Consider the following 23,614-nt stretch of genomic DNA (forward strand, 5'->3'; position numbering starts at 1 on the left):
GAATTGCCACAGTGAAACACTTGTCCCCCAGACCTAAAATATAGGAGAGGACCTGAAATATAGATGTGCAAGTGGAAGGAATTAAAGCAAACTTCTGATAAGATTCCCACTCTTGCAAAGATGGGATTTTGATGTCTTCAGGTCACCCCAGATTTGAGAGAGGGGGGGAAGGGAGGGAGAGATAGACAGAGAGACAAGCAGGCAGTCAGCTGGACGAAGTAAGGAAGAGATCCAGCTGAAGAGTTCTGGTCAGACTTGAATATCTTTTTTCCCCCCCCAATAGTTGAGGGAAATCAAGATGACAGTTGAATCAGCATGTTCATAAAATGGCCCTCCAGGTAGGATACATCTAACAACAAAAGCACATATACGTAGTATATTTTATGGCTAAGAGAAGAGAGCAGTTCCTGAATCACTGTAGAATGCATATATATTTCATAGCTATGGAAGCAAATTTGCTTTGACAAGTTAGTCGAGGAACTTTCAAAACAATACAAGCGATGCTTTTCTTGCAGCCCAATCAAATACCAGAACAGGCTTACATAAGTCTGGTGAACTCATTTTATAGATCCTCCACGCTCATAAATATGCCCCCCTAAGTGATTTTTCATTCCCCCCTTTCAGGTACTGGCTATGGCATTGCTAAAATGAAGCAAGTTGCAAAACTTTAATGGACTCAGGATCACTATCATACTTCCCCTCGTTTTCAGTAGCCCCACTTCTTCCCAAACATAAAATGACATTTGGTATTAAATATTTAGAAAAATATCACACACAAACATTTTCTTTTTTTTAAAAAAAAAATTGCCCTATTATCCAGCACTAAAGTATTGCTCTCTCTTCTCTATCCTAGTCTAGTAAACCGCCTCTTTTCACAGAGGGAAGGTTACTTAGATAATGTCTTGAGCTTAAAAAGCAGTGCTGTTGTAGTTGGCCTGTGCAACTTAAGAGTATAACTTTAAGAATGTCATTGTGCTCGCCCTGCGAAGACAAGATTTACATCACTGAAAGTGGCTTTTCCACCAAACAAAAATACAGGAACAGAATGCAAATAAACTAAACACTGATTTTCTTTCAAGCTTATCCTCTTTAAGTTTAAATCCTTTATAGATCCATAAAGAAATTACTTTATTCTCCAAGGTATCGAAATTACTCATCCTTCTGAGCTCTCTGAAGACTTACTGCGCATTAGTCTGTTCTGTTTGGCTGTAGGAGCATTTGTATCAAAATCACTAATCACTTTGATGTATTTATACATCACACTGGCCCAGCAGTGTGTACATATATATATTTAACACAGTTGCACAAAATCTATTCCTTGACATTATTCACTAAACCATCTTTTCCTAGTATCAACTCTTACAATCTTACCAAGTGTGGCCTACCACATTTTAAAAAACAAGAAGTTCTGCACTTTCATCTAAGGAATGTAAAATATTCCAAATACATAACCCATATGCATATAAATAGGTAAATGCTTCAGACAAAATACTCCCAATTTTTAAGACTGACCTTTGAAAAAATAGCATTGAGAACATTTAACAACCAGCCCTTGTGATACACACATTTGTCCATACACAAATATTTTAGAGAACTGAGTAGAACATAAAAGAAAACCCCTCACTGCAATCCCAAACAAACCCATTTCAATAGATATGCAACCCAATGAAAGAAGAGGAAAAAGTGCCAGAAGAAGTGTCCCTGTAGGTAGGCATTTTTGAGTCTTCTATTTCTAGTTCCTCAGAAACACAGTAGGTACAAGCAGAGCTGAAGCTACGGCTGGCTCCCAGCCTCTTCTACAAATCTCAACGAATAACCGCTTCCATCCTGTGCCTTAAAGTGCCTTCGTGCTGGCTGGATGTGATGAATGTGGAACAGGTTTCTGTGGGTAACAGCTGAAGAAGTAAACCTGCAAAAGGATGGCCATGTCTACAAAAACCTGGAGAAGTCCACAGACTGAGAACTGGAATGGAGCTTGATTCAGGAGGAAATACACCGTCTTGAAGGTGTCACCGCTGGTCCACATTAGCACCATCTTTACACTTAAAAAGGGAGAGAAAAACAAATCAAAAAGAGAGAAAAAGCAGTAATAAAAGTATCCTGACACAGATTTTTGCAATTCTGCTAATTTAGTTTTTTTAGTTTTATTTGACATTTATAGGCCGCCCTTTTCCCTGAGGGGACTCAGGGCGGCTTACAACTCGTGGGAAGGAGTGCAAGACAAAACATAAAATATGTGAATAAAATAAAATAAAACAGTAAAACACAACATTCATTCAGCATTCAGGTGGGGCGGATTAGGATCTTATCCCCAGGCCTGACGGGATAGCCAGATCTTAAGGGCTGTGCGGAAGGTCTGGACCTTCTGGTGGTGAGGGTACGAATCTCCACGGGGAGATCGTTCCAAAGGGTCGGAGCTGCTACTGAGAAGGCTCTCCTCCGCGTAGTCGCCAGTCGGCACTGACTGGCGGATGGCTAATGGCAAAGCAAAGATGTCCTTTTCATGAAGAATGAAAGTATTACAATGTTTATCCAAATAACTATCAAGGCCAACAAGAGAAATGAAACAAACTGCAAATCACTGTCATCTATGTTCGAATATAAAGAATAATAAAAATTTGATCAGATGCCATTATAATGCAGATAACACACAAGGTATATCCTTAGTCTACTCTTCTGCAAAGTAATAGGTTACAAACCTATCAAATTCATCCAAATCAGGCCATAGAACTTCATACGATACACAGCCAAACAGATTCATTTACACACACACATAATTCAGATACATCTCTCTTTTTTAAAGGTAGCCACATAAACAGAGGTACTTAACTTTGAACCAGCTTAAAGTGTGCAGTGCTGCTGGCTACAGACGTGCACACAAGTCTTCCTTAAGTCATGCAGTACTTCATATTTTATAAATGGGTAAAAGAAGTCTGACAACTTGCTGAAGGCTAAAAAGGGGATGACCTAGTTCAGATTATAATACCTTGTCTTAACGAGCGAGTTCTGGACAAGCCTCCCCCCCCCATGAATAAAATCTCCTCACTCTACTTTCGTAAACTATGTTTTAATTGGTCATGATAATTGGTCAAGATATTAAATGAGGAACACAATTTACCAGTGCTCCTCATTTTGTATGAAGCAAGAGATAGTGGTTCCAGCTTCAAAATAAACCAGGATATTAAACTACATTTAAAATCTCGAGTTAGTTTTAGAGCGTGTGTGAAAACCTGTTTGTTCCAACTATACAACAAATGCGTTGTGTTTAGGAGATCAACCGAACCATTCCGGATGAATTGTGGAACATCGTGAAATGAAACGGGGAACGTCTTGATTGATTCAGCTTAGGGATGTTTCAGGTGGGTCCTGCAGGATGAATAGAGCAAGCGTGGGGCACCTTGGTCCTCTGTGCCCTCAACCTTTGCATGGTTTGGGCAGCAAATCTTCGCTGTCCTTAGCTGCCACGCTTGAATTCAAAGATGGCATAACCAAAATAGACTCTCCTTTGATCCTCCCGCCCAACACAATTCTCTGGTATCTTTGCTTAACTGTTGCCGCCAATGATCTTGCCATCAACCTGGTATCTTCCATCATATAACATCTATGCCAAGATCCAGCATACTTGTTCTGGATTTATAACTAAAATGAACACTTTGGTCAGTATGTGGACCAACTGAATCTCCCTGTTCCATGCAAATTCCCTTTTGAACATTTTGAACATTTGGTCTGTGATTTCAAAGCTAAGACACACCTTCCCCAAATGCAAAATTAAGTTAACTAGAGGTTTCCCGATCTAATGGCAGCATTTAAACAAGGATGATGTACGTGGGAATCACTGGGCACAAATTCTGTCCTATGCTACCAGATAATCAGATTTTGTGGCAACAAAGAAATAAAGCAAATATCCCAAACTATAGAATTAACTAAAAAAAGGAAGGAATATATAACATTATTTTCCAAGTCATTGTTTTCTAGCTTAAGGCATAGTAATATTTTTTCTTGTCACATAATACTAACATGAAAGCAATGTTAAATAGCTCTTATCATTTAAACGGTAAATGTTTTCATTAATGCATTATATATAGCAACTCAAAGGCATTGCCAGCTTTTAAGTGACTTTGTCTTAGTACATTATAAATGCATAATCTTTTAAATGGAAATTATAAGGAATGCCCACTAAAAGCTTCAGAGCTGTTAGAATAACTTTAAAATACATTGTGCGTCATGCACAAAATATAACTGAAAACCGTGAGCACTTCTTGTCTCATTTACAATTTATGATGTGCAGCCATGGGCATTGACTGAATTCAGAAATGGTCCAGATCTTATCCAACCACTGAAATAAGAATGAGATCCAGGGATATGGGTTAGAAAGGAGAAATTTTATACTAAGACCCAAAAATGTCTTTAAAATTGATGAAAGAGAGGTGTACAATCTTCAATATTAACATTTAAGAATAAGCTTCATTATGCAAGGAGTGGTTAGGACTTACTGAAAATTGAAGCTAACAAAAATATGTATTGTATTTGTGAATTACCAAAATCTGATGATTGAGGTTAAAAATCTTATCTTTTACAAGAGAGATGAGCTATTTACTATTTACTAAGATGCTACATCTCTAAGGACAATGTTCAAAAGCTCAAGTAGTTTATATAAAATGTATTTTAGAGGAGGCTAAATGAATTAAACATACGGTAGATTCCCCCCAAATGAAATAAGTTCTTTTGCAATGCAACTTAATTTCAACTGGATTTGAATTCAACTAACCTCACATCACGATTCAATACACTGCCTGTTGAAAGTTACTTATGCATATATGCACTTCATTTGGTTCTCCTGGTAATTCATGTGGATTGGAAATAAGTATTCTAAGGATCAGCCTGCCTATTTGGGCAAACTATCTCCAGTAATTTGGAGAAGTGTTGAAATTTTCAGAAGGAAGTTTGTATCTAGCTATATCACCAGTTCATGTCAGAGATTTTCACATCAGAGGTTCCCCAAACTTTCTTGATTCGTGACATTTTAGCGTCACTAATATTTTCACAGGCCAAAAAATTGCCAGAAACGCAGCTTCACAAAGATATGATGTTGCAAATGGATGTGTCCAACTCAGCATTGCCAATGGGCATAGCAAAAATTAGAAAGTATCTTCCATGGGAACCATGGTTCACACAAATGGCAACAGCTTTAAGGTTCCATGAAGAGATCCATTATCCAGGAAGCAATAAATTTCAAGATGACTGTGTATGTCCACAAATTTTCCAAAGAGAGAAATGGTCTTCTGCATGATTGGGAACCAAGGCAGCGATTTGTACTTGAGATCTTATTTGAGTTTCACCTAAAGAAAGATGGTTGTTGTGTCTGCCTAGAACATTTCCCAGCATTTAGTGTATGTGAAAGTGCAACAAGGAACACTATAGATACTAATGAAGCTTTTATACATCCATAAACTCCAGGAATGTAACAGCAGGATTAAAGATAACTGTTAATGAACTGTAGTCTTCTTTTAAAGAAACACAAAACTACATTTAGTGCACAGTTTGGGTATCATTTCCTATGCATCCAATCCTACATTTTCACACGAAGCGGTTACAAAACTGAAATGTGTTTTTGGTTAATGACAACCCCTCTAAATAAATAAAGGAAACTGCTAACAGTTCTCTTTCTTATTTATAACCATGAAGTGTTTTCTTTTATTTAAAAAGAAAAGTCCCCCCACTCCTATATTTATGCACAAAAAGCTTAGAACCAATATCAAAAAAGCACAAATTGTTAAGCAACCGCTTCATTCTGCATCTATAGTTCTATGTTGTGACTCAGCAGAAATTTGCTGTGAGTTGAGTCGGGATGCAGGAATAACAATGCAGCTGGGGCTCGTTAGTGTGGTCTTCTGGAGATAAAAGGACTGATGGTGCCACGCCCTGGTTGCAGAAGTCAACGTTCGTCGTTCGTTCATCGTTCATCGGTCGTGGTTTGTTTGTGAGAGGCACTTGGAGAAGTGATCTGCTTTCTTTCTGTAAACCTGGTTTGGCCGTAAGAGATCTTTGTTTTTGCATTCTGTTATCTTCTTGCTAGAGACTTTATTTATGTTTATTTTGGGCTCTCAGTCAGTCTGAGCCAAGTACTGATAAAGTTATTTCCTTTTAAGTCTGTCTGCCTGTCGTCTTTGAACGAGCGAAGGAGGGGGGGTCAGAACAGTTCTACAATATGATGAAGTTATTCTGACTATAGTACAACCCATGACGTGAACATTTCTGCTTTGTGTACGCTCCCATTTTAAGATATTATTGCCTCATCATTGCACATCCTCCAAGCCCCCCTCCTTCAAAATAAGAGATTGTAGATTGTAGATTGTAGATAAATTTATTTATAGGCCGCCCTTTTCCCTGAGGGGACTCAGGGCGGCTTACAACGTATAGGGAAGGGAGTACACACAATGACATATAAAAACAGTATATAATTAAAAGTAGAAGCAACATTCATTCATCATTCGGGAGGGGGCGGATTATAATCTTTAACCCCAGGCCTGACGGGATAGCCAGATCTTGAGGGCTGTGCGGAAGGTCTGGAGGGTGGTGAGGGTACGAATCTCCATGGGGAGATCGTTCCAAAGGGTCGGAGCTACTACTGAAAAGGCTCTCCTCCGCGTAGTTGCCAGTCGACACTGACTGGCAGATGGAACCCGGAGGAGGCCTAATCTGTGTGATCTAATAGGTTGTAAGGAGGTAATTGGCAGGAGGCGGTCTCTCAAGTACCCAGATCCACTACCATGGAGGGCTTTATGGGTGGTAAGTAGCACCTTGAAGCGCACCCGGAGATCAACAGGTAGCCAGCGCAGCTCGCGGAGGATAGGTGTTATGTGGGCGAACCGAGGTGCACCCACAATCACTCGTGCGGCCGCATTCTGTACTAGCTGAAGTCGCCGGATGCTCTTCAAGGGCAGCCCCATGTAGAGCACGTTGCAGTATTCCAGCCTAGAGATCACAAGGGCACGAGAACCTTTGCATAGGAAATCAAGGAAATCAAGCTAACTTTCTGCAATCAGAAAGAACTGGGGGGAAAAAATATGTGGCTTTCTACAAAAGCTGAACAGCTGCTTGGGCTCATTATTCTGAAGGACAGAAGAGGAAAAAAACAGATCAAAAGCCCCAACTTGCAGGAAGCCAGAAACAACACACAATCTGCCTGGAAGCAAGAAAGAAAGCCAAGTGCGCGGACAGATAGGAGTTTTATTACACAAAGATTATTTTCCCCATTTTGAACAGCTGCTCTGCAAAACAGTCTTCCTCTCCATCAATTTTTTTAAAAAAGGGAGATATGTAGCGAGCAGGGTTGTAATTCTGTTGGGGAAAAAATCCCAAAGTGTTTTGAGGGTTTAAAAATATGCTAAGAAGGGCTAGCCAAGTTCATGTCACATTTTTCCCTGCACAAAAGACATGACACTAATGGAGCATGGAAATTCACGGACCAACCTGAAATAGGATTATGTCCAAAAGGCTACCAAGTGAACTTTATTAATCATTCATGAATGGCAGAGTATGTAAATAGTGAAACAAAAAGATAAAAATAAAGGCATGTATGCAACACTACCATTTAGTGGCCATCAAATCCCAGTGTTGAAGCAAAATAATCCTTGCACCACATTGAAGACAAATGGTAAACAGATTCACAAACCACAGGCGACGTCTGTGCCAGGAGTCATAGTGTCAAAAAAGTCAAGATGGCAGCTGTGACCGTAATCAAAGCACTGCACCCTTTATTCCCAGGCATTGTGTCACACATAACAAAGAGGCAGAGCTTTCTTTGTGTGGTTGCAACTACCATCTTGGCTTCTTGACCCTGTCCTGCGGAGACACAAGCAGAAGTTTGTTTTTGTTAAATAAAAACCTAAGTAAAGTACGCAAATATTCTATGAATACTCAGAACGGTTCCACCACAAAACCGCGGAGGACAAAATCGCGCTCGACGAAAGCGCGCATTTGACATCATCACAGCGCGACGAAAACATCGCGCTGTGATCGAAAAATGTAAAAATAAAGCGAAAACCTTACCCTAACCCCCCCCAACCTAACCCTAAACCTAACCCTAAACCTAACCCTTAACCTAACCCTAAATCTAACCCTAAACGTAACCCTTAACCTAATGCTAAACCTAACGCTAACCCTTAACCTAACGCTAAACGTAACCCTAACGCTCTAAACCTAATCCTAACCCTTAACCTAACCCTAACCCTAAACCTAACCCTTACCTTTATGTGAATCGGCTTGCTTTAATTTTAATTTTATTTCAATTTTTAATTTTTTTCGTCGCGCTGTGATGACGTCAAATGCGCGCTTTCGTCGAGCGCGATTTTGTCCTCCGCGGTTTTGACGGGTCACGACTCAGAACTACATCTTTATAGCAGTCTAACCTCTGCAGGTTGACCTTGATCTAAACCCACAATTGAGCCCAAAATTTCTGTTGTTAACGGAGACCCTTGTCAAGTGAGTTTTGCCCCATTTTATGACCTTTTTTGCCTCCGTTGTTAAGTGAATCTGCCCTCCCCATTGGCTTTGCTTGTCAGAAGATCACAAAAGGGGATCACGTGACCTTGGGACACAGCAACCGTCATAAATATGAACCAGCCCGTCATTTTTCTTTGCTGCTGTTTTAAGGAGTCAACCCTTTAAATGTGAAAGCAGATCAATTTTTTTTTCCAGGCTTGTGTAGTTTAGAAGCCAGAAAATGACAGTTTTCTTCAGCAAAGAACTTGGCAAGTTCAAAATCAGTTTTCCTATATTTTTTTTAAAAATGCAAGCCTTAATATACCCCAATCACAACACTCTGATCTTCGCATTATAGCTAATATTGCGAGCACATTTTCTGAAAATCTTCTAAGAACCATCACCTAAATGACCCAGATATAGTGGTGGGTGGGAGGGGCAGAGTGTCATCCAAAACCACGGGTGCCAATTAGGAAATGCTGCCCGCTCCAGGATGATCACAAAAACAAATTCATATTAGGGGGGGAATCAGATCTATAAAATACTGAAATGTACTACAATATGGCTAGTTAAGTAGCAAGAGGCTCAAGGGAAGCATCCAATTTTACAACAATGCACAAGGTGGCCAGAGGCTGAAGCAACAAAAATGGCATTTCCATGCAATGTAACTCACTCCTGTGATATCCAATATCAAACCTGTGCCTTTAATATAAGTGCCTTATAGCAGAGCATTTAAAAGTTTCAACACAGAAGGCAAAAAGTGTTGAAGTTGTGCAATGTAGAGGATTTAACAACAGTAATTACATGTAAAACAAGAAATAATATTACAGGTAGTTCTTGACTTAAAATCAGCCAGTTATGACAGACCCAAAAAGGGGGACTAATGATCCGAATCTGAAGTTCTGACATTCTCCCCTCCCTAATAATCACATGACCGCACTATGGACACTCATCAACAATACCACCTTCATGGTCATTTGCAGCATCTCACCTTCACTTGAACGTGTTGTACAAGTTTTGCCTAAAATTGGCACTTTCTTCCAATTTACGCCAAAATTGCACCATAGAGAACAATGGATTTGCCTAACTGTGCCATTCGTCTAACGACTGCAGCATTCGCTTTATGACTGCTACAAAAAAGCTTGTAAAATCAGGTTGGTCACATGACCGATCATTATAACTTGTAACCATAATGGGCAGTTTCCATCACGGTCGTAAGTCAAGGATTGCTTGTATTTTGTACTACAAAAGATGGGACTCTGCTCTGGGACTCTGCTCTGATGGTTTCTCTAGATTTTCAGGTGCTGGAAATGACAAGACATTTGTGCCTACCACTTCAGTGCCAGGCTGAATATCCATGATTACGTCAACCTGATTTAGCAATAAGTAACCCTTCCAGAGTAGATTAACAATTAATTTAGCTTGCTATAGTAAAATGTAGCCTGAGGCCCCAATGGGGTGAAAGCAAAACTGGGTGATTTTGGCCCAGTCACCATCTCTCAGCCCACCCCACCTCACAGGATTATTGTGGGAAAAATAGGAGAAGGAAGGTGCGTTGTATATGTTAAACCCCTTGAGTTGTTTTAAAAAAATAATAAAGGCAAAAAATGAATGAATGAATGTACCCTGTTTCCCTGAAAATAAGACCTCCCCAGATAATGAGCCCAATCGAGCACATGCACTAAAATAAGCCTTCTCCCAAAAATAAACCCTCTCTGAAAATATTGCAACACAGCAGCAGCCATGAGGTGACCCCACTCACCATCTCCTGCACCTCAAAATAATAAGACCTCCCTTAAAATAAGGCCAAGCACTTATTTTGGGAGTCAAAAGAAAATAAGAACCTGTCTTATTTTCGGGGAAACACGGTATGTATGTATGTATGTATGTATGTATGTATGTATGTATGTATGTATGTATGTATGTCTCTCAGGACTCAAGAAAAATCAACTTTATCACCCTATGTTGAAAAATAATACAATATTAAAACCCACCAAACAATTGTGAGAAGCAGTAGGACAGGGAACATATAAATTTTAATTTTTAGCGCAGTTAATATTGATAAATGTAAGCCATGGAAACAAAAACTCTTTTGGGGTCCTCCCTAACTTTTAAAAGTGGTAAGGGGTCCTTACAGGAATGTAAAAACAACAACATTGCTACACCATAATAGTCCTATATTAATTGACTCTGTATCTAAAAAAATTAAATCATGGCAACGGGGCCAAAGTTTGTTAATCTGAGATGTTTCATTACTCATCCAAGTAACTTCACCAGTCAAAAATAAAAACATTTAAAAATTAGGCAGGGAGTCAGAGAATTGTTGGAATGTACTAACTCTGGCCACACCTTAATGTTTCTCCCCAAAATGTATTTCAATATGTTAAAGAAGACTCAATCATCCAGGCCAAAAGTTTAAAAGGTTAAGATAGAAGATGGGTATATTCCCCAACCCGATTCTCTCTTCAGGTTTTACTTCAAAGTCCTCTTCTAGCCAAGATACCTGTTTGAGGCCCAATGTATGTGAAGGATACCTATTTAGATCTCTGCTCCATCTACCTGCAGAAAGGTTATTTTATTTATCATGTAACAGAGCTACAAACTCTTGACTGTTTCAGAAAAGATTACCCATTGCACCAGAGACACACAGCCCATTTCTATAAACTTCATGACAAATCCAGAACACATTTTACAGGTAAACTTTAAAAAGAAATCAAGAAGTGAAGGTGTAAAGTAAGCAAAAATAAATGTTTCTAATTCAGATTTCTAAGGCTAGGATAATGGTAACTGACTTTTACAATATAAACTGTGAAATTAACAATTTCAAAACATACGTGATTCTTTCATCATTACCTCCTTCTCTCGCACACACAATCTCTATCTCCCTCAGGTGAGTCATTAAAACAGTGTGGGTAATATCTAACTGTGGAAAGTATTCTTTTATTAGTCTCCCTCCTGAATATTTTAATCCGTTATAAGATTCCCAGCAGAAATTTCTCCATTATTAGACTCATCTGTCTATGGTCTAAAGCTGCCAGATTCCTCTCCTGAACAAGGTTTTTTGTTGTTAATTCCTCAACTTTTTGCTTAGCTATTTCTTGACGTTTCCTAGGGGTCCTTTCTGAGAAATGGAGAAACACATGAGGCAGAACATAGATCCCAGAGGTATACAGTAATTTCTCTTTAAAAGTCCAGTAAGTATACCACAGGCCTGTTCATACTTTCTTTTGGGGGGGGGGGGCGGGGGGATAAATTGTTTCTGTGTGCAGTTTAACAAGAATGTAATCAAATCACAGAAATACCCATTTTCTGGCAAGACGCTATCAGCCTTGTTGACCACAAAATTAAATTTTGTAGGATCTTAGATTACTTCAAACATGTGCTCTAAAAATAGGTCAATGCCTCCATTACCTAAAATACAGTAAAAATTCAGAAAAGGAAAATGGGGTGGTGGTGTTGGGATAGCTGCCTCCAAAAAACAGATATTTGAAAACTGGAAATGTTAATTTCATCCTCCTGGAAAAATACAGATAACCCTGCCTTGCCTTCCACTCATTCAGTGCCTGTTTGAAGTGGCAACCGTACTAAATGAGTGGTACTTACAACTGGTCCTTGAAGTTCCGGCTGTCACAGCATCCTTGCAGGAATGTGGTCATAATTAGACACTTGAAAACTGATTCACAAGAGAGTTGCAACATCCCAAGGTCAAGTGATCACCAGTTCCCTGCTGGCTTCTCACAAGTAAAGTCACTGGGGAAGCCAGCAGGAAAGATTACCTTGGTAAGTTTCCCCTGGCCTTCCTGAACACATGCCCTACCACACCACATCCACATCTGGGCTTCCGTCTCTGCATCTTGTCATACTAACCCACCCACACCTTGCCTTCCTGTAGATGCACTGCATCTCCTTCCCTGGACTCTCTCCACCTCCCCCAATTTATGCAGGGCCTGCACTAGCTCTCCCAGGTCCTCTCACATTACCCCTAAACTCTTTGCTCTTGCTGCTTAACACTTAAGAACAAGTTAGGATTAAAACAGCAACCAGACTGCTGGGATTTGTCATTGCTACACAATGCTGTCACGTGACATCATGCTTTATGACTGCATTGCTTAGGGATGGCAATACTGGTCCCAATTACTATTCCTACCTGAGGGCTACATATAACACTTTAAAATATTCAGAGTAGAGTTGTGTAATCATCTAACTCAGTGGCCCCCAACCTTTTGGGCACCATGGACTGGATCTATGGAGAGAGGTTTTTCTGTGGAGCGGAATGGGCGTGGTTTCACCTGCTGCCTGCATCCCGCTTGTTTGCATGGACCAATTTCTGGCATGCCATGAACCAGTGCTGGTCCATGGACCAGGGTTGGGGATCCCTGATCTAACTCAGAGTCTCCTAACCCTTTGGGTGCCAGGGACCGGTTCCATACAGGACAGTTTTTCTGTGGACTTGGGTGGACGTGGTTTCGTACGCTGCTTGGACCTTATGCATGTGCCGGTTCCTGGCGGGATGTGCCCTGATCTAACTGAAGGGGGAATTTTACACTCTTATTGAAGGTGGCAGATCTAATAATTACATAAGTGAGGAAAAGATTTATTTCACCTCAGTTATTTACCAGGAATAAGCTGCCTCACTGTGAGGTGAAATCTCCTTTCTTGGGAGGAATTAAAAGTAATTTAGACAGTAGAAATCTGACCAAATGTCAGGGGGACAGATGTGATACCCCCTGTTCCAATATAGCAACTCAACTCTAGTCTCTGTGTGCAAAGAGAGAATTAGGAAGTGGTGCTGCTCCATTCCTTGCAATACTGAGGAAAAAACCCCAAGATCTTTGCACTGATGACAATGATGTATTGAGGCATAGCAGAAAACTGTTCCTCTGAATTCTATGTGCATTGAACAATTTCACCAGGAAGCTGCTTTGGCACAAACACCAATTTGACTATCAACTTATCTTATTCTGCCGCATTCAAAATCAGTTTTACATCCAGTCCACACAATTTATGCAGCAGAGAGTAAAGTCCCTGCTACAGAATATAATTTTTACAATCTAAACATTGCAGTCAAAAAACCTTGCTTCAAATAGTAATGGTGAGTTTTTAAATGTAATTCTGATTATTTAATAATGCAGCTTTCACATTTCATAAATCTGTCCTAATTTTTCCAACGTTTGGCTTCATTTCTAGGTCTGTGTAATTGCTGGATAGAATGGATGTCCTTCAGAGAATACATTTCAGGGGAATGAGAAAACACACACACACACACACACACACACACACACACACACACGACTAGCCAGCTCAGCAATGAAGCCGTCTAAGCATCTTTCCGGTTCCTTGGGAGCCCAGGGTCTAATAATACAACCAGGTTTTGAGAGCCATATTTTTAGACAAACCTTTTCAAAGAATCAGTCCATCAATGTGTATGAGAAAAAAGCAAATGTAGCAATAAAACATTTTTGAAAGGGTGGATTTTCAGGTGAATAAATAATTCCATTATCCGGAATCAAGCTTGATTCCAGATGAGGTTACATGTAATTGCCAAAGTGTTTTTGGCTTTGCCTGTTGCTGGGAATTTTTCCAACTTTCCAGTCTAATACACAGGCCTGGTATTTGCCTGGTAGTTTCCCATCCTCCACAAAACAGTGATCCAACCCAGTTTAGTTTTTTTAGTTTAGTCAAGATCAGTATAGTAATTAATATGATCCAAGTATTACAGAAAAAGCTTTTGTTAACATTATTTTATATTTATGCATTTCAGTTCCTTATTATGTTTTGAAACTTTATTTGCTGTTTTTTTTTCCATATCCTTTCATACTATTATTTTTTAAGTTCCTCAGAACTTCTACTGTCTATCGGTTTTTTTTTATTTTTCTCTTTTATAGATGCCATGTTCTTTGGAACCCTGTTTAAACCAAGTTTAAACTTAACCTTTTATGCTTCCTCCATGTAAGTAGGAGTTCACTTTTTGAATAGTTAAGAATTATGTCACAGGGGGAGGGGCATCAGGATTTTAAAGATGCTAAGGTGGGGCATGGCCAAAAAAAGGTTGGGAACCACTGAGTTAGATGCTCTATCATACAGGGATAGATAAGATTGTAATATAAATCAATAATTACAGTTAAAAAACACACCATTTATGCCAGGGGTTATGCCTGGTCGTGACCCGTCAAAACCGTGGTCCACTAAAGCACGCCCGATCAACGCGCGTACGTGACGTCATCAGCAGCACGACAAATAAAATTAAAATTAAATTAAATTAAAATTAAAATTAAATTAAAGCAAGCCGATTCACATAAAGGTAAGGGTTAGGTTTAGGTTAAGGGTTAGGGTTAGGTTTAGGGTTACGTTAAGCGTTAGGGTTAGGGTTAGGTTAAGGGTTAGCGTTAGGTTTAGCGTTAGGTTAAGGGTTAGGGTTAGGGTTAGGTTAAGGGTTAGGCTTAGGCTTAGGTTTAGGGTTAGGTTTGGGGGGGTTAGGGTAAGGTTTTCGCGTTAATTTTAAATTTACCGCTCACAGTGTGCCGTTTTCGTCGCGCTGTGATGACATCACGTACGCGCTTTCGTCGAGCGCGCTTTAGTCTACCGCGGATTTGTGGTGGAACCATGCCAGGTTATTTTGCCCAACCTCCAGGCTGCAGGCAACTACTTGGCCACAGGATGTTCAAAACCGAGCCACCAAAGTGGCCGCTTGTGTGCAAAGTGGACAGGCAAGCATGTGAACATAGCTCCATTTATGCCAGCAGCATATCTACCACTTTTATAAATTGAGCTATGTGTACAATAACCCACTGCTTGCGTAGAACCATCTCCCTGCCTCCCCACAGTCCACAAAGCCAGAAAGATTGGAGACTGCTGATTTATGCAATTCTCCTTTTGGTATAAATGAGAATGCACACTAAACCCACATTTCTGTCACTTCAACCAGGATACGGGATAACAGAAACAGCAGACATTGCAGAAGAACAACTGATGAAGTGTATAAAGAAACCAAGTAATCAAAAAAAAAAAAAACAGATAGGAAAATTTATATCCTAAGACTTGATGAGTCTAGCAATATCCAGAATGGGTTTGTATATCAACAAAGGAACATATTTTTCCCCCAGAAAGAAGTGATATGTCAAGAAAATACATACACTACTAAATTAAGCGGAAATGAAAATTGAAAAACAGTTAAAAGAATTTCAAATGCCTCGTGTGCTGGTTGTTCACAAACAATGCTGTAAATTATGGAATCTGAGAAGAAATTTAAACCAAAGTGAAGAAGTTCCCAAACTGGGGGTGAACAGTTGGAATGGTCCCTTAAATCAGTGTTTCTCAACCTTGGCGACTTTCAGTCCTTTGGACTTCAACTCCCAGAATCCCCCAGCCAGCATAGCTGGCTGGGGGATTTCTGGGAGTTGAAGTCCATAGGACTGAAAGTCGCCAAGGTTGAGAAACACTGCCTTAAATGTCCCTCTTAGCAAAAGATTTAGTGCTCCAGAAATAAAGGCTAATGAACCTGCTTTGCCAAGTATTTTTGTAATAACCATTTTATTCTTTCCACAAGTTCTCAAATGGAATATGATAATGGAATATTTGGAGTGCTGGCCAATTCTATCTAATAGCTGAGCCTGAACTTAGCAATGAAGAAATAGCTGGATCTGTTAAGGCCGAAGTTCTTAATGTGGTTTTCAAAAGAAATATTCAATCTTTAATCACTATTCCCAAGTCTTTTTCAGTTGTCTTGAACAACTTGCAAAGATGGTTTATTTTTAATCCTGCCAAAATCTGAGAAAAAAACATGTCCTTCAAAAGAAAGATGGCCAAAGACATGTAGACCATAGACACTAAGAAAGAATGAAACCAGTACCATCTGTTGCTCATTTTTTTAGCAATATTTTCAATACTTTCTATTCAGTCAATCTTTATCTGCTGATGAAACAGGAACCGATTACAATACGGGCATCTATTCTTCCAAATGCTGACTGTAACAAGATATCAATAGTAATTCATGTCGAAGAAAAAGGCCCCCTGTTCAGAAAATACAGCTATATGCTGGTGATTTATTTAACCTATTTTTGTAGAGAGACAAATACAATAGATATAGCATAGGGGAAAAAATAATCAATGACAAAAACATGGCATTGTTTCTATCACACACAGAGACACAAATATATGTGAAATCTTAAGCAGAAATAACAAAGACAAAGTTTTCCTCACGTCAAGGTCAACTTTTGGTGATACACTAGCTTACCCATGTTGTTTTCTTTGGAAAATGGTGTTGTTAGCCACTGCCTTGCTCTAAGGCTTTGCAGCTTCCCAATCTAATCTATAGACTGGATGGATGGATGAATGGATGGATGGATGGATGGATGATGGACAGACATAGATGATGCATGGATACCTGGATGGATATCCAACTCTCAACAATTTTGGGTGGTATACCCACCAATCAATTATTACTTGCTTGCTCTGTTTACTCTGAGATCAGCTGAGAAATCACCAAGATCAGTGTTCAATATTCAGCACTGAATATTTAAGAAATATTAGTATACAAACGAACAAGACACTTCACCCCAAAAAAACCATCAAAGATATTACCTAGTTCTGGTAACGAAATATCCAGGAGCTAAGCAACAAGCTTGGAGGACAAATCTTTGCCTCCATATTATCCAAGCTACAAATGTTCTCTACAATTAGGAAAACTTACTAATAATGAACGATGACCAGATTTGCGTAAATTCCCTGCCTGAGCAGGTGGCAGCATTTGGTCAATCTTATGGGACTAAGGTTTAAGCAGGTCTAGTTAGCACAGGGATGTGAAACTGGTGGCCCGTGGGCCAGATGCCTCATGCACAGGCCACACCCACCCCAGCTCCACAAAGGGAAAATACGTCATGTGAAGGTAACGTGACACCACGAGTTTGACACCCGTGGGTTAGCATTTGGACAGGAAATGACCACAAGATATCACAGCTGCAGGTTAGACTGGAGAGTCAGAAAGCATCCCAGAAGAAATCAACAGCAAGCCAACTTCTGTGGCACTGCCATGAAAATGGCACAGCGGTAACTTGCTTTTACCTTTCATGTAAAATTCAACTAAGTTCTTTGCTGTGTCAATGTTTGCAGCCAAAATAGTTTTTGATACACTTTTAAATCAAATCCTTCCAATGAAAGATGCACGGCGTCAAATCCTCAATATGATTTGGATTACTGTATTCCCCTAATAACGTTAGAAGAATCTGAGTACTAAAAAAAATATACATTCAGATACTCTCACTCAACAAACAATAGAATTGTATTGCCCAATGTGTAAATCATGATTTAAATAGTTTAACTATTAATTAAATTATTTTCACTAAAATGAATTTAACTGATATCAAATTGAACCTGTTGTATTATAAAATTATGCCGTTTCTCTAAATCAGTTATGCGTAGGACTATTTTTATATGACTACTCAGGAATATGTCTTTACCATATATGACAGTTTAGATGATCATAAAGAACAGATTTGCATCTGCTCTAAAATTAAAGACAGGAAGGAAATTGCATGATAATTAAAGAATCTGGTATGAATGTAACTGCAACCAAAAATTCAGGAAGGTACTGATGCAACCTATTCCCAAACTTCTAAACAGTAGTTTTATCAAAAGAGTAATTAAAAAAAAGAATTATCTTTTTATACTTTTAAAATCTGAGTCTGTCTAACTTGCACCTAAAAATATGGAATTCCTGAATGAGCAGGTAATAAGAGTCTCTTTCGAGGCCAATCCTGGGATCACTGGGCAACACTTAGGAGTTCTAAATTCAAAGCTCATTCCAGAATGCCGATGGTACAACCTCTCGGAGTAGGAATTTCTTATGTCACTTTGCAGCAATCCGTCTGGCGTTTCAGCAGCACTGATAATCTCAAGAGCCAGCAAGATGTCCAGTCCCATCTATCAGAAAAAATCAGTTAACTGGGCTTGAGAAAGAAAGAAAGAAGAGCTCCAATGTTATTTCGGGAACTCTGGTATGAAGCAGAAACTGTATCCCCCGAGTAAAAGGATGACCTAATACAAGAGGTTTGTTTCAGCTAACTTTGGGACAGAAGCGGAGATGTCATGCCTGACTCTTTAGCAACGGACCATAGAGAAAGACGATCCTGGATCACATCCGCTAAGCAAATACAGCATCATCTTGGAATGTGCTCAGGACTGATAGACTTAGCTTTGTTAATATAATTAAGGACAGATTTGTGTAGCTGAAAACTAGAATCTCACAGATATCTGCCACGGTGATTAAATACTTAAATCAAATTTAACAATGGGAATATGGGCTTTCCTTTTCAGGAGGTTCCTGAGGCATTCATAAAATTAGCAGTGTTCATACAGGATGAAACCCTCACACTAGGGGCTCTCCAGGAGAAATCTCACTTCAAGCGTCATAAAGGGGACTACAAGAATTCTGACCTTCGGTTGTGTTATTTATGTTTCAAGCAATGCAACTTTCCTACCCACACTGCCTTGAGAACATGTGGTTCTGCTATTAGAAATGGAAGCTATAGATTAAGGGTCTCCAAGCCCTGGCTTAAGGGCCACTTCTGAACCTTGAACTGTTCGAAAATGGGCCACGGAAGTGGTGGGCGACTGCACATTTGTGTGAACAATGGGTGCACCTGAACACCACTTACGCAAATGAAGCTGTGCACATGCACACTTGCCTGCCGTTCACACAGAACCATCCCCTCACTCCCCCCCCCATCAGTCCGCAAAGCCAAAAAGATTGGGGAACTCTGCTATTGATCGGTAGATCTCCACTTCCGAATGGGCAAGGGATGATAAAAATAGAAATGCCCCCTACGGCGCCTGAGGGATCCAGGACACCGGGAGGACCAAGGAGGTGAGAGAATGGCCAAATTAAATAAAGGGAATTTTGTTCACCAAGCCTGCTTAAAGTCACGAAAGTTATTTTTACACTGTAGCTCAATGGAGAGTCCAAGCAATCTATCCCAAATTGACGAGAAACTCGAAGCGCGTCCACTGGGCTTGCTGAATTGAAAAAAACTGAAGATAATCCGTGACCCGTCAAAAGCGTGAACATCATAAGCGCGCCAACAACAGCGTGCCGACAGAAGCGCGATTTCATTTAAGGTAAGATTTACAGTTAGGTTTAGGGTTAGGTTTAGGGTTAGGGTTAGGTTGAGGGTTACATTACAGTGCGCTTCTGTCGGCGCGCTTTAGGGCTAATTAGTCGCTCATTCGTCGCGCGGTTTTGTCACCGCGCTTTAGATACCGCGGTTTAGTCAGGCGCGCTTTTGTTGTGCGCGCATTTGTGGTGGAACCAGATAATCAGCACCAGAGACGTGGCTTAAAGTTTCAATTCAGTTCTGGGCAGTTTGGCTGTATTTAACCCTTGCTTGGACTCTCCAGAGCAGCGCCCTGGAAAAGCTGTTTTTCTTAAGGCGCTGCTTACCATGAAAATTTTGCAAGCTATTCATTACTCAGTGCAGAGTTATGAGTTCAAACAGTTAATTTTTTTCAGAATGCAAAAGCAATACCACTTTTGAATTAAGCCCATGACTAGGTGGAAATCAAACACTGTACACTTAATTTGAGACCATGCTGCACAATAAGAAAAACCCATGAGTTGCACATTTCAAAATTCAGAGACAATATAGAATGCCAAAGAGGCAATAATCTACCATTTAATTAGAGATTAATCTTGCCTGGGGAACCATTTTAGGAAATGGAAGATCAGACCAAAACTCATAATTATCAACAAAGATTAATTTAATACTGTTGTCTTGCAAATCCCTTAAGAAAATGTAGTATATTAAGTTCTTTATTTATTTAAACTGGGACATCATGTCAGTAGTTCATACTGTTGTTTTATTTTAATGATCCTAAAACCAGTCTAGACAATTAAATGTTAGATTTTAATCCACAGCAGTTGTTCAGAGTCTGCCTTTCAAACTAACTCTCATAAATATATATCAAAGTATGCATAACATACATACTGTACATCCATTTTTAAGAATTATATTTAAATATATAAAAGTATATTTTAAAAAATTGTTCAGTTTTTTTTTTTTGCAGAAGATAGAAGTTCAATGGCATGGAAATTTCTACTGGACAGTAGAAGAAAATTCATACTGGTAAGAGTGATATGAATGAAGGAAAACAGTCTGTCTCAGGAGAGAATGGACTCTCCTTCCTCCAAGGCTGTTTGTATAGAGCCAAGATATCATCTATCACAATCTACAATAGTAGATTCCTTCATTGGACAGAGGATTCAGTTAGATTATCTCTAAGATCCCTTCTGGGAGCCCATTATCTCCAAGTATAACTTAACTACTTGCAAGAATTGAATCAGGTATTTTAAAATGTAGTAATATCCTTCCTTAATCTAACTATCCTAACTTGACATATTAAGCATAAGGGGCATCTAAAACTTTTTTTCTGGGATAGTTTGACAAGAAACTATCAAACTATCTGGGATAGTTTGATAACAAACTGCTTCCATTGAGTTCTTTGTAATACTAAATCCCATATAATGGTTACCAACATAGTGATAAACTATAAGCAGCACCTTCTTTTATGAAAGGGCAAGCCATGTGGTCACTATTATTTGTTATTTACCTATGTGTATTTTCAAGCTGAAGAATCTCCTAATATAAACCAAATGCATTTGAACAGTATTTACTAAGCAGCAGAAAAATTATCTCTATGAAAAACCCCAACGATATGAAAAATAAAGGCTCACTCTAAGCAGTGTGTAAAACAGCACTTATAAATGGCTAATTTTCTTTCTGTGCTTGTTCAATCACTACTTTTTTAAATATTTAAAAAAGTAAATCAGTTTACTAATAGTATGTGAAGTTTTACTGTCTCACTTTGCAAGGATCAAGTTTATTCTGTATGTCTACATCAAAAGCTGAGATTTATTTACTGAATTAAATCCCATATCCGAATTCCTTATACAGCGAGTTGCCGAATTCCACACAGACAGCCAATTATCCATAGTCTCAACAAATAATTGCTTGAGGTGCTGCATTTTAATGCTCAAAAAAAAAAAAAAGAATTCTTATTCCAAGTGCTTTCCTACGTGCTATATAGTCAAACAATGCTCCTGGGCTGACAATTATTTGGCTCACCAGGTTCTCATTCGAGGCAACCTGGTGTTATCCTAATTAAAAAGTCAGAAGAAAGAAATAGTTGCAGCAATACTGACCAAAAGGCATTCAGGTCAAGGTGGTAGACAAGGGAGCCATAGAAAGGCTATTAAATAAGGCCATGTGGATGACAGAGACCAATATCAAAAGCATGGGAGTTACCGAATAAGCGGGAGGGTGATGAAAGCATTGATGGCAGAAAAAGCACAGCACTGGTTCAAAGCACATAGTTCATAACTGTGGCAGCCGAGGAGAATATATTGGTTACAGAAAATGCAGGGAGGGGGAAATAAAGTTAGAGGAGGCATCAGCCTTGGGAGAAATGGAGTTGAAATGCTGATTGTCACAAGATGAGAACTACACCAGCTACACAATGCTGGAAAAGGAAGCTATGTTTATTTACTGTGTTCTCCCCAAGGAAAACGTCCAAGGAAACTTGAATCCAAAGGGTTGAACAGCTCTTAATGTTAACATCAAAGAAGTCTGAAATGACATACTTACCGTATTTCCAGATTCTACAAATCAGATGCTACAGGCCTCATTAAGTCTAAAATTAACTCTCATTTAAATTAAATGCTCTTTTATAGTAAGAAAATGATTGCTGATGTACTGGAATCTTGACCGGAAAGAACTTCAGTAATTGTTTCTTTGATGTGGCTAATATGTAATTTTGAGAGATTGAGCATTTGGTAGCCAGAGAGAGTTGAATGGTCAGAGTTTATTATCAGTGTATATCAAAACAGGTTTTGCTTAACGTATTTTCAGAAAAAAAAGGTGTGAGTTATTTTAAAGATGTATTTGAGCTGACCTACCCAGCTTCTTTGATCTATACCATAGAAAACGGCATGTGTAAATGTGTAATACATTTCACAAATGCATGTTCCTATCAGAAATTTCGTACATTCTCTGGCAGCTGTGAAAAAGCAAGTTAACATCTGATGGAAAATTCTCAGCAAAACATTAAGCTCCTATGATTTAATTTCTTGCTGTCGTCAATCACTAATTGGAATTTTTTTTCCAAAAAAAATATATCCTTATGCCATCCTTTTATCAAATTCCTAGCATTCAGGAATATTCTTTTCTAAACTCTTTAAGAATGCTATTAACAAAATAATCCCGTAAAGTAGATAAGATGGGAGAGAAAGCCCCAACAGTCAAACTCCTGGCCCATAGGCTGGATGCGTCACACACTGGCCACGCCCGGTTTAGCGAAGGGGGAGGGGAATCCTGATACATCACGTGATGCTACCATGACCACGTGGGTTTGACACCTCTAGTCTAACTCAACCATCACATAAATTGCAGCTTTGTCCTGAACTGATGAAAAGCAACAAGGACAATTGTAGTCCATAGATGTCAGCCTTTTAAGGTAGCCATGTCAGGAAAGAGATACCGCCAGGACTACAGGAACCCTGCTTTATTGTTTTAGGGTAAGAAAATTGTGAAAGGCTGCTAGCATTTCCCTCTGCCCTCTCAAATTAAGCAGAATCAAGGCACAGTTATTTTGGATCTCTTCCTCAAAATAACTTTCTCTGGTGTTTTTTCTCCCTTAAAGGCTCATCAATCCCTTCATCAAGGTCAATTCCACATTCCTTTGAAACAGGTGAAAGCTCAACTTAATGGAGGGAAAGGAAGATGAAATAGACTCCAGAAATTTTTGAAGTAAACAGTAAAACCTCTTTGATGGGGTTTCTAAAGAAATCTCTTTCCACCCCACTATGATTGATGACACATAATTTAAATAAATGGATTTTAAATGGAACTCCCCACTACGAAAAAAGAGGTTGAAGCTACAATGCTCTATAATTGACACACCGTGTTCATATTATCATTCTTAATTCTAGAAGACATGCCATTTAGAATATAAATTTTGTGCCCCTATTTTGCAGTGATGTAAAGAAAACAATGCTGGTGCAGGCAGAGCTCTATCTTTCTTTTAAATAACAGCAGATCTGGAGGAAAAAAATCCATTAATTCAGTTCCCAATACATCATTAA

General features: G+C 39.2%; 1 protein-coding gene across 2 annotated transcripts in view; it reads right to left on the reverse strand.

The window, feature by feature from the left end:
- Positions 1-273: 273 nt before the first annotated feature.
- The window catches only part of SLC66A2 (solute carrier family 66 member 2), a 79,680-nt gene continuing 56,339 nt past the window's right edge, over positions 274-23,614 (reverse strand). For both annotated transcript variants that reach the window (XM_087707345.1, XM_087707346.1), the window contains one exon: positions 274-2,042. In XM_087707345.1, the coding sequence (XP_087563471.1) occupies positions 1,835-2,042 (208 nt within the window). In that variant the 3' untranslated portion in view covers positions 274-1,834. The remainder of the gene's footprint in view (positions 2,043-23,614) is intronic.

Source organism: Thamnophis sirtalis, unplaced genomic scaffold (genome assembly GCF_051295495.1).
Source record: "Thamnophis sirtalis isolate CommonGarterSnake01/CBP01778 unplaced genomic scaffold, rThaSir2_p1.2 scaffold_2, whole genome shotgun sequence".
Taxonomy (NCBI): Eukaryota; Metazoa; Chordata; class Lepidosauria; order Squamata; family Natricidae; genus Thamnophis; species Thamnophis sirtalis.